General features: G+C 36.1%; 1 protein-coding gene across 1 annotated transcript in view; it reads right to left on the reverse strand.

Annotated features, from left to right (window-relative positions):
• The window catches only part of LOC124606264, a 402,667-nt gene that overhangs the window by 78,751 nt on the left and 311,133 nt on the right, over positions 1 to 12,783 (reverse strand). The window contains exon 9 of the mRNA XM_047138242.1: positions 9,533 to 9,719. Coding sequence (XP_046994198.1) covers positions 9,533 to 9,719 — 187 coding nt within the window. The remainder of the gene's footprint in view (positions 1 to 9,532; positions 9,720 to 12,783) is intronic.

The following is a 12,783-nucleotide window of genomic DNA, read 5'->3' on the forward strand; positions in this document are numbered from 1 at the left end:
ATGTTGTAATTCCACATTTGTTTAATTGTTCATTGACAACTGCGTACTATTTTTGTAGCCTCAGTAGACCAGGCTTGAGAATGAACCAGATGATTTGAAACTAGTTGCCAAACATATGTACCGCAGCTGTGACAGATTTTTTAATAAAATCTTCTTGAAATTTTGTTTTGAAATAAAAAAGCCTGTTCCTTCTTACTGAAGAGCTAATGGTACAGAAGGACCTTCACAGCTGAAATGAAAAATAATTGCAACCTGCTGGAAATAATTGGAGCTGTCTCAAACTTGGAAACTGGAATTTTATTTGTAAGTTAGGAACTATGAGGGTTTCCCTTCCAGCATAGGTAGCTTTCTCAAAGATTTGTGAAAGAAACTGGAAGTGAGATGCACCTGTAAATAAAAGTAATGTGTTTAACTCCTTTCTGCACTTTAACCTTACAGGAAATTCAACTAGGGTCACTGAGTGATTAGTTTCAGTTAATTTCAAAATGTAGAAGCATAAGCAGAACATCAAAATTATAATAAATACAATTTGTAGGGCTGTACTGCAAAATTTTAATAATTTTTCTGAATAATGTGAAACACAGCTCTGTTTCCTAATAGACAAGAAGAAGCAACAATAATTTATGATTATTTTAGTAGCAATTATTTGAAAAGGAATGACAAAACATGTTATAAGAAAAATTACTTAAAACACAGACTTTGATGTCAGCTGTAAATGTTTCTTTCAGAATTGCACAGGATTATATCACCTAAACAGGTAACCTTTAGTGGATCACCAATGAAGTAAGAATACCACATAACTGACTCTGTGTCAGTTTGCTGCATACATGGAAAATAGAATGCAGCCCCAGTATGCTGTTATTGTTTCTTGTCATTGCTCAGTTGAAAGTAGCATATGAAACTGGAGGTTTGATTATGGGAGTGATTACAAGTCACTACAACAATTGTCAATCCTTTGTAGGTTTTCCTGTATTTTGTCGAAGTCTTCTGTCACTACAACCTCCATACAGATAACATCATCATCCATAAACAATCTCACAGACACCCAATACTCCAGTTATGCAATATTTCATTCTCCTGCAATTACATAGTATTTACACCTTATTTTTACCTTATGTGACTTGAGCAATGTTCCTTGAGTTTCATTTTCATTGTAAAGAATTTAAAGTTCAATATTCCTGTGGTAATAGCACGTACACTAAGTCAATTATGCCAGCAGATTGAAATCTGGAAACTCGGGAATCAGTTATGTGGTATTGTTTCTTCAGTGACAATGTGAGGGTAATATCAATGAAGTTACCATTTACCTAGTTTTAAATGGGCTCTCAGATACTGATAGACAATAATAGACAAAATAGCTACACAGATTCAAATGAATAATGAGAAAAATCTGAGTTGTTTATGATTTCTCTAAAGACAGCTCTGGAAGGTGCCTCCAGCATATCAGTCAAAGCAGTTTGTACAATGCGCTAAAACTCAGATCTGGTTTAATGCATTTCTTGATAAATTTCTGCCTTTAACACCTGTCACATACAATTCCACCATACCACAAAGTAGGTGTGAACTACAAAAGGAATCAAATTATATGTTTCCTAAACAACAGAACTATTTGAAATAATTAGGGAAAATACAAACATACAACTGCTCTCATGTGACAAATTATTAAAGATAATGACTGTTGTGTACCAACATTAGTAATGGCAAAAGTAAAATTTAAATAATAGACAGGATAGTAAAAATGACAAATGAAAAATCTGGCAAGAAATGAATAGATTTAACTATTAATGAAGACAATTGAATGATTAATAACATGACAATAAAACCTCCTGTGTTATAATTTAGCACTGTTGTTATGGCAGCTGACCCGATTTTTACTTTTCATGTGGTACAAAACATTAATTAACATGCAGAATATATGTACTAAACACACTGAAATTTGGGTCCAAAGTCAGTTACACCTCATGTCAAAGCAGAAGGAAATTTCTTTGTAGATTATACAAATACTGATTCAGAACACTCAGAATGAAAAGCAGGAGAAGATAAAAAACTGAACAGAGAATGGTAAAAGTAAATGACTATTGGTTACAGATACAAAAGAATGAGAGTGAAATGATAAAAGGGAAGTAGAAATAAATGAATGAATTTTATGAATCTCTGCTGTTTTGGAATGCATATTACAGTCAAATAAGAAAATTTATAGACATTTGTTATAAATTTAGTAATTAAGTATTGTACAAGCTACAGAGACTACATTTAAAACAGACTTTGTTACTTTCCAATTATGGTTCAAGCATGATCACATATCATTAGCAAAATTGTAACATCTGTACAGAATATGAAAATTGTGAGCTGGAAATGCTCTTCCTCTTCATAGCTTTCACAGGCAAGATTGTTACATAATTCTACATGAAAATAAAATCGTATTACCTACATTTAGTGATCAGAATTAAGGTCAGTATTTATTCTCTCCAAAGCTTTCATTAATTCATTTAGGTACACCATGGGAAAAATTTCTTAGGGGCCCCAACATATTAAATTTCAGGTCCTAATATATTAAATTCAAATACTTTGTAACTGTATGTAATCTCTCATATAATCTTCACTTCAGCATCTCAAAAAACCTTCAGTTGTGAATTTGTACATTGTTCATCTCCCTCATCAGCTGGAACATCTTTCTTGTCACATCAGCAACATCATAAATAAGCAGAGGGAAAGGTAAAGAGAACAGAGACACAAAGCAGAAGCATTACCAGTACAGGATATGAAGAAGTAAAGATCTTCAACAGAAAAAGATTACAACTCAAGTAGATATCAAAAAGGGTGACCTGAAGTCATGGGAAAAATGAAGTGAAACCAACTAAAAACATAGACCTAATATTAGCTGCAAAAAGTCATTAATAGCATCAGTCTCCATGTTACTGTGAAAGAATTGTCAAAGGAGAAATATTTATCAGGCCTCGTCAGTTTGTTGCAGTAATACCACTCCTGAACTCAACATGAAAATTGTACCTGTAGATAAAGAACCTTAGTTGACACAAAAATTTCTGAACTTATAGCATGAAGATCAAAGATCAACAAGAAAGAAGGTACTTTATTGTAAATGGCTTCCAAAAATAACAGAGATATCATTGTCCAGAACATGTACTGTGGCTCCTCAACAGCCCCCTGTGAATGGTGCACTTCTCAAACATGGGATGAGTTGATTGGCATTCATAAACAGCTGGAAATTGCCCTGACTATTGTTAGATGATTGGCAGCTGCTAGGTGTCGGTGTGTTGGAAGAGCTTCCAAGAGTCAGGTGCCTGTAGCACATCAAGTATTATCCTCTCCTGTGGATCATGTCTCCTCTGGAGTACGGGATCTGTCATTACTTGTCCACTTGACTGTGAGTGGCATTTCAATTGTAGATCTAGGCATCCTGTACAGGGTGTATGGGGTCAAGGGAGGAATCTGGGTGTTCTACCAATCCCCCTAAAAACAAGTACGAGGGGTTGTCCTTGACTGCAACTGAAACTGAGCCTGTTAGACTCACTTCACCTGTTTTGGGGAAACCTGTTTTGTCCGGTATCAAGAAGAGGCAAATGCGAAAGGGAAGGGGTCCATTAAGTGTATGCAGTTGAAATTTATGGAAAATGATGGTATCCATTAGGGAAATGGCAGCAAGGGCCAGAAAAGCCACCAGGTGCACTCAGTGTGTATGACCGGGGACCTCATTCGACATACTGAAGAGGCTATTCTAGCAGTTATTGAGGGAACAGGGTGTAACCAACTGAAGATTGTGGTGCACATTGGAACAAATAATGGCTGTCATCTGGGCTCGTTCAAGTGACTGACAGAGAAGGTTGAGAAGACCAGCTTTCTGCATGAAATTTCAATGAAGCTCACAATTTGCAGCATTGTACCCAGAATTGAATGTGGCTTCTTGCTTCTGAGTCAAGTTGCACAACTGAACCAGACATTTTGAAGGTTCTGTGAAAAGCTAGGCTGCAACTTCCTGGACTTGCACCACAGGCTTGAGAAATGTAGGGTGCCCTTAATTGGTCAGGTGTGCACTACACATCAGAGGCTGCTACCCATGTAGCTGACTGTTTGTGAGGTGCACACAAGAGTTTTTTAGATTAGACAACTTTCCATCCAGTCATCCAGTCCCAATAAAGATAGCTGTAGGAAACCCAGAAGTATTAGTGTAAGATCAAAAGAAATGCCACCCACAGATGAGAGTATTAAAATCCTGGTGGCTTACTACTGGAGCATTCACAACAGTCTGACAGAGTTCAAAGTACTTTCTGAAAAGCAGTGAAGCTCACATAATACTAGGCATAGAAAGCTGGTTGAAACCTGAAATTAATAGCAGTGAGATTTTTGGGGAAAATGAAAGGATAAGCAAATGGGAATGGAGGTGATGTATTTGTTGCAGTAGACAAGAAACTCAAATCCACTGAAATAGAAACTGAAGCTGCATGTGAGATTATTTGGGCAAGATTCAGTATCAGGGGTGGGCATAAAATGATAATTGGGTTCTTCTTTCACCCCCCAGATTCATTTCCTGACGTAACTGGTAGTATAGAAAAAAACCCAGTTCAGTTGTATCAATTGGGAAAAATTACAGTTTTGTTAGTGTTGGGCATGATAAGACATCCTGTGAAATTTTATTAAATGCCTTTTCTGAAAACTACCTTGAACAGATAGTTAGGAATCCTACTCATGATAGAAATATAATGAATGTAATGATAACAAACAGACCTCTGAGGTTGTCCACACTGAAAGTGATGTCAGTGACCATGAAGCAGTTGTGGCAACAATGATTACCACCATACAAAGAACAATTAAAACAAGCAGAAATATATATCTGTTCAATAAAATAGATAAAAAAATCAGTAGTGTCATATCTCAATGAGGAATTTGAAACTTTCAGCTCAGGGCAGAAACATGTAGAGGAACTATGTCTCAAATTTAAAAGAATAGTTGACCATGCACTGGATAGATATTTACACAGTAGAACAGTTCATAATGGGAGGGACCATCCATGGTATACAGTCACTGTAAAGAAACAGAGTTTACTTCATAATAGGTGTGAAACAAAGCGTATGACTATAGATAGATACTGAAAGAAACATGTTTGGCTGTCAAGAGAGCAATATGTGAAGCCTTAAGTAACTACCATAGCAGAATACTGTCAAATGATCTTTCACAAAACACAAGGCTTTTAGTGGCACCAAAGTTAGTGTCCAGTCCCTAGTGAATGAGACAGGAGCTGAAGTAGATGGCAGCAAAGCAAAAACTGAAATGCTTAACTCTGTTTTCAGAATTTCCTTTACAATAGCAAACCTTGGAGAAATGCCCCAGCTCAGTCCTCATATCAGAGAAAATATGAGTGAAATAAGAATTCATATCAGTGGTGTTGAAAAATAGCTGAGATCATTAAAACTGAACAAAGCACCATGGCCCAACAGAATCTCTATCAAGAATTTGTGGCTGAGTTAGCCCCTCTTATAATTATAATTTTCTGTATATTGCTCGAACAAAAAACGATGCCCAGTAGTAGGAATTAAGCATGGGTCACATTCATTTACAAGAAGGATAGTAGAAGTGACCAAAACTACCATCCAATATCCTCAACATCAATCTGTTGTAGAATCTCAGAACATATTTTGAGCTAAAATATATTTAGGTATCTTGAACAGACTAACATCCTCCATGTCAATCAGCATCAACAATCATCCAAAACACAACTCACACTTTTGTCAAGTGACAACTGGAAGCTGTGGATCAAGGCTGTCAGGTACATGCAGTATTTCTTGATTCCCAAAAAGCATTTGACTCACTGCCACAACTACACTTATTGTCAAAAGTATGTGTGACTGATTGGACTGAAGACATTTTTGATATGGAGGACACAATATGTAATCTTGGATGGAGATTCATCATCAGATGTGCATGTATCTTTGGGTGTGCTCCAGGGAAGCTTGTAGGGTGCTTTGCTGTTCATGATGTGTCGTAATGACCTTGCAGCTGGCCACTGTGGCCGAGCACTTCTAGGCACTTCAGTTCGGAACCGCACTGCTGCTGCAGTTGCAGGTTTGAATCCTGCCTTGGGAATGGATGTGTGTGATGTCCTTAGGTTAGTTAGGTTTAAGTAGTTCTAATTCTATGGGACTGATGACCTCAGATGTTAAGTCCCATAGTGCTTAGAGCCATTTTGAACCATTTTTGAATGACCTTGCAGGCAATATTAATAATAGCCTCAGACTTTTCGCAGATGATGTAGTTGTCTATAATAAAGTACTGTCTGAAAGAAGCTGCAAAATTATTCAGTCAGATCTTGATGACATTTCAAAGTGGTGCAAAGATTGGCTACTTGTTTTAAATGACCGGAAATGTAAATATGAAATGGAATGATCACATAACCTCAGTTGTGGGTAAAGTGGGTGGTAGACCTCGGTTTATTGATTCAATACTAGGGAAGCGCTATCAGTCTACAAACAAAATTGCTTACAAATTACTAATATGACCTATTCTAGAATATTGCTCAAATGTGTGGGATCCATATCAAATAGGAGTAACAGGGGGTATTGAACATATTATGAGAAGGGATCCACAAGTAGTTATAGGTTTGTTTGACCCATGGTAGAGGGACACAGAGATGTTGAAGAAACTGACCTGGCAGACTCTTGAAGATAGATGTAATGATAAAGTCTGTTAATAAAGTTTCAAGATCCAGATTTAAATGATGATTCTAGGAATATACTATATCATCCTATGTATTGCTTGCATAGGGTTCATAAGGACAAGATTAGAATAATTACAACATGTACAGAGACATTCAAACAATCATTCTCCCTGCACTCCATACATGAATGCAATGGAAAGAAAGCCCAATAACTGGTACAATGGGATGTACCTTCTGCTAACTTCATGATGGTTTGTGGAGTATAGATGTAGATGTAGATGCTGAGAAATAATTAAGAAAAAATTTACGGAATTCTTGTGATCTAGACAAACACCTGTCAGAACATGTGCAGAGTAGTTGATACAGGATGAGGCAGTGATGCATTATGTTGCTTTGAATAAAATAATCTATGTAGTTAGTATAGCACAGCTATATCTCTCATTGTTTCCCTTGCTTTACGATGACACACTGAAATGTTACAACATGTCAATCGGCCTATTCAATTGTGGCTAAAAATCCCTTGGAAAGGTTATAAAGACATACAATATTTCAGGATTATAACATTTGGCTTGAAGATGCTAAAAGATAAACTAGTGAAAAAGATTGTTACAAATGACTTTACATTGCTGTTGTATCAGAAGGAATGCGTGTTGTCTACTCTCCAAGGACACTGGTGATACTAATCAAAAGTCATTTATAACTGACTCACAGTGCCTCTTATCCTTAAATAGCATTACCCCAGGTGTTTTGGACAGCCAGTTTGCTCACATTTTTCATTAATTATATTTTAATCAATGTCTTGTATTCATTCAAAATACTGCATTGACAATTTTGTGTTTAAAGTTTTAAAATGACTTTTGTCTCACTCAAATATGCTGTCAATACTTCTTTGAGCAACTATTTTTAAATGTCATCATACTAGACATACGTTATTTTCATGCAAGTAGCAAAAATGATGTCTCAGCCCTCATTCTCATGGCATTACTAGTGGGTAGACTCTTGTTCAAAGATTTTTAAATGTGTTTAAAGAGTGCTAGTAGCCATTTCATTTGTCTTTTACCCTCCTATATTCAACAGTTGATAATTTAATAAAGGGCATATTGTTTGTGATTGTTGATATCACCCTAATGCTGACTATCATACAATGGAAAATCCAGGATGGAATAGTGACAATGTTCTACTCACCATGTAGCAGAGATGTTGAGTCCCAGACAGGCACTTCTGAAATAGGCAACACACACACTCACCCCCCCCCCCCCCCCCCCCCCACACACACACATATGCAAACGCAACTCACACATGCAAGACCACTGTCTCTGGCTGCCAGAGACACGGGTCACGTGTGTGTGAGCTGTGTTTGCATAACTGTATGTGTGGGCACATGTGCGCACATGTGTGTGTGTGTGTGTGTGTGTGTGTGTGTGTGTGTGTGTGTGTGTGTGTCCGAAACCTTATGTGTTTAATAGCCTTTTTGTTGTGCCTAATTGCAACACAATATCTCTGCTATATGGTTAGTATCAATCTATCCTTTTCGTAATATTGTTATAACGCTGAGTGTGATTTATAATTGCCAATAGTTAGTGCAGAATATAGAAGTGTTTTGTAATATCTGCTTCTTTCAGCTGTGGTATTGTTCTATTTGTTTCATCTCTCTAAAGGTTCTTGTTCAGTTCAGATTCGAGCAGTGTGACATGTGAATCACTTCTTCCAACCAAAATTATTTCATTTTTCTGGATGTCTGAGTACAGCTTTTAGCAACACATTTATTGATTATTCTTCTGTGCAATTCTCCAATTTTTATTCTATTAATCTGTGTTAAATTTGAACTTCCACAATGGTTATAGGAGGATTTTTTTACATTAATGATGTTATTTTTTCGATTTAGAAATTCAGTAGTTCTGTGAAAATTTTTCTGGCTTAGAACTAATTTGAATGAGAGTCTAAACCATCTTGAATACCTACAAGTTTCTTTTGAATCAGAAGCTGTAGTGGTATCTATTAAAATTGTTATCTATTAAAATTCAGCTATTCCATTTTTTACTTCTTGACTATGAAGTAAACTGAAAAAAATACTATAAAATACATATTTATTATTTGTTGGAAAGGAAAGAAATAGCACAAGACAGAGACCACATTATAGAAAAGCTGTGAATAATATTTACTTAGTAACAATAAGTTGCTGGAAAATAGTTCCTTTATTTACAGACATAAGATTAAAATAATTTGAATAAACAACTGCTGATAAAGTTTATTCTGAAATTTTGACTAGTCAACCCCTCCCTTCAAAAAAGAGACAACTGATGACGTTAATCACAAGTAAGTATTATTGCAGTTTCAAATCATGGAGATTATATTTAATATTTCCTATTTATCACTTCCTGTTTCCCACAATGTATTAGTTATGCCAGCATTCTCATTTTTAAACTGTATTATTCTACATGAATCGTAATATTCAGCAAAAATTGAGCTCTGTTAGATCTACATCACCAGCCCATACTGTCAGTGGGTCAATGATTTGTCTGTATCACTTTACATATTCTACATCTATAAATGTTTTTTGAATATATACAAAAATGACACAAAAAGAATTTATAAGGAAATGAACATGCAAGTCTAAAATTATTATGTACACTACAGTTATGGAAAATTGTACTTTTTCACAGCAACCAAGTTCTTAATTTCCCCATTGCTTAAAAGGCAACACAGGAGTTAAATTGGACAGTACATCTCAAGATACTGAAAAGAATACAGTTACACGAAGAAAGTTTGAGTCCCTTAGCTAGACAGAATGCAAGAAGTTTGTTGAAAATGGAAAGGAAAATAGAAAAGTTCCAGAAGAATCGGTCTTTCACAAGCACTCACCACAATCACTGAAAACAATATTTTAGATTTAAGTTCATCAGCATCCTTGAGCAGAGGCAGGCTGTCAAGAGCATCAAGAGTATCCACCCTTGCAGACTGGTAGAGGTCACGGTAGCAGTGCACAAGCTGCTCTCCTACACTTGACACACTCAGGCTGCCGTTGTCTGAGTGTGTGGCCATGGCTAGTCTGTAGAAAAGATCTTATCTTCCCATCACTGATATTATAAAAATGTTGTATGCTAATGGCTATGCACGAATGGATAAACACAGTTTAAATTGTAAACAGTGTGAACTCTGATTTATACTCTAGAAACTTAGTTTGCTAGTAACATAAAAATATAAACTCTGAGTAAATTTAAAAAGAGCACTTCCCTAGAAAAAATTATGTAATTAATGTTTTCTAATTAAGGACAAATGGAGCGAGCAAAGAATGTTGATGAGAACTGCCCTCTGTTGCTGCATTTGACATGTACCTAAGATCAAGTTAACAACATTATTCGAAGGATAGATTGCTACTCACTGTAAGGATGACATGTTGAGTTGCAGGTAGGCATGATGAAAAGATTGGTACATACATGATTTTGGCCAGAACCTTCTCCAGAAAAAATAAATGGTACAACATTCACACAAGCAAGGACCGCTCACATGTGTATGACAACTACCTCCAGTTACTTTGGCCAGACTGTCAGAATAAGCTTGTCTGGCAGAGATGCTAGAGGCAGTGGTCGTGTGTCCCTGAAGTGTGTTACTTGTGTGAATGTGTGTACATTTCTTTTTTCTGGAGAAGGTTTTGGCTGAAATCTTATATGTAACTCTCATCATGCCTGTCTGCAACTCAATGTGTCATGTTTACAATGAGTAGCAATCTATTCTTTTCATAATATTGTTGATATTCCAATATAGAGTTTCCATTTTAAGATCAGATTCAACCAACTTGAACCTGTGTTACAGTATCCATTTTGTAATTACTCATTTTTAAAGATTCCATGCCATTTAAAAGCAATTACAGTGGATGGTATCACTTTGGACTTTGCCTAAACTCTGTCTCAGGAATGGCATCATGGAATCACCATAGCTACTGTAATGTGTGTTTATTCACAGACAGCCAATTTTGGTTGAGCAGGCATCTTCAGGCCTTGGATAAACATTACATCACGTTACAGGAATGTTCCTTGACAGCAAATTCATAACTGTTTTTTGTTGCATTTCATCTGGACAAAGTTGTGTCATAAACTGACAACTGAATCAAATGACATTTGTTTTCATTGACACATAATGGGAGGGGGATGAATCAACAGCTCAGTCATCAGTTTGTGATATGATTTTGGGCAGCTGTATGCTGAACACTGCAGCAGGCTAACAGTTTTTGCAATTGGTGACTGAAGAAAATGTATAAGATGACAATGCCTTTATTATATGTGACAGATGCTACAGTGGAAAACAATTATGCATTTTACCTCCCCAGGAACCTACCTTTAATCTGATGCAGTGTTAATGCTTGAGTTGATGATCATTGCTGAACCAAAACTGACTCCCCAAGAGGAAACACTCTTTATGGCAGCTTTCTATGGTTCCGTGATACTGTTGTTTAAAAACACTGAACTGGGCAGCACTTTTTGCAGAAAATATTTTAAAATGCACCTTAACCTCATGGCAACTTTGTCGATCTACTCTGTGCTCTTCGAAGTATCTGACAAAATTTCTCAGTAGTATTTCACTATCTCTGTCATTCACTGTCATTGCCATTGCCATTTACAGGAGACAGCAACTGATAATTCATATTTTGAAACTAATAAAACGTTGATATTTCTAGAATTTTTGAATCAGTATTAATGTACAGACAAACCACCAATGTTGCATATTATTTGCTGTATTACTAGTTTTGCCCTGCAGTCAAGAACATCTTCAAACATTCATTGCCCTGATGGCAGTACATTAGAGGTTCAAAGCTCTACTTACCACCATCATGAATGCAAAGTGGCACAATTCATGGCATTTTGCCATTTTTCTATATGTTAATTTATAGTGGTTACTGCACTCCTGCATTTGCTACTATGTTTAACAGGTGACTAAAGATTCTAGAAATGGTGTACCAGACAACATGAGTGCAACAAGTGTCATAATTTATTAAGGGAAGTTAAGACCAAGATCTAGATACCTAATTGATATGATCAAAGAAAGCAGGAACTTAATGTTCTACAGAGGAATTGCAAAGATTCAAAAATTTACTGAAATACTAAGATAGATTACTTACAAAAGGCTTGTTTGTCCATTGACAACTATCACCCTCATGTAACATGAAAGGAGGCAAAGTAAGTGAAGAAATTTCAGTGGAAAGTATAGGATCAGAAACTGACATTTTAAGGGGGGAAACATTTGCTGATATATGATGGCTATCATGAGTGAGTCACTAATTCGTGAAATTGATAAATATCAAATGTCTGTAATTTGAATAGAAAATCAGTGCAAGTTGCACTTTTATTTTAGAAACAAATGTTTTTGGCTCCCGAGGTCATTATTAAGAGTGGCTTTCTCAAACATCATGAGTCTATTCAGGCACAATGTGAACAGACGAAGTGTCTTCGACCACAGGTGAGCATTAAGTTAGAAAATGAATGAAATTAAACCCTTCAGAGGTGTATTGTATTTAAAATAAAACATCATATGATTAGGCTGACAGTTATTAGTATTGTTAGATGTGGTTTTAAGAGCAGATGATACAAGTCAAGAATGCTTCTACATTTACCACTTCTGACAAGGAGGAGACTTCCAACATAAATTATCAGTACTTGTTAGTCAACTCCAAAATGAAACTGAAGCGCATTATATCTGAAAGGTTGTACTTTTATGCAACACACCATTTGAAACAATTGTGGGAAGCACAATGTGGTCTTGCTTACTTGTCCAGCAAGTCTGAAAGTATTCTTCAGGTGACACACCAGCTAATCCTGAAAATGAAGGCATTATGTGTCCATGTTTGCCAGAAACTAGCGCAGCACCATGAAATGCTAGGAGTTTTCTTTTTAATGAGAATTATCACTGTGAAATAGTTTGGTACCAATTATAGTGCTAACAACAACAAAAATGGAAGAAATTTTGTGCACCTCCATCATTGTAGCATCTTTTTGGGTTGTGTGAGCCCTTTTATCACTACATTTCTGTGACTCATAAGCATTCATACCAAAGGAAATCTGGTTGGAATGTGCCAATGCTAGGCATATATGTGCTACAGTTACATACACACATACTAT

Source organism: Schistocerca americana, chromosome 3 (genome assembly GCF_021461395.2).
Source record: "Schistocerca americana isolate TAMUIC-IGC-003095 chromosome 3, iqSchAmer2.1, whole genome shotgun sequence".
NCBI classification, from domain to species: domain Eukaryota; kingdom Metazoa; phylum Arthropoda; class Insecta; order Orthoptera; family Acrididae; genus Schistocerca; species Schistocerca americana.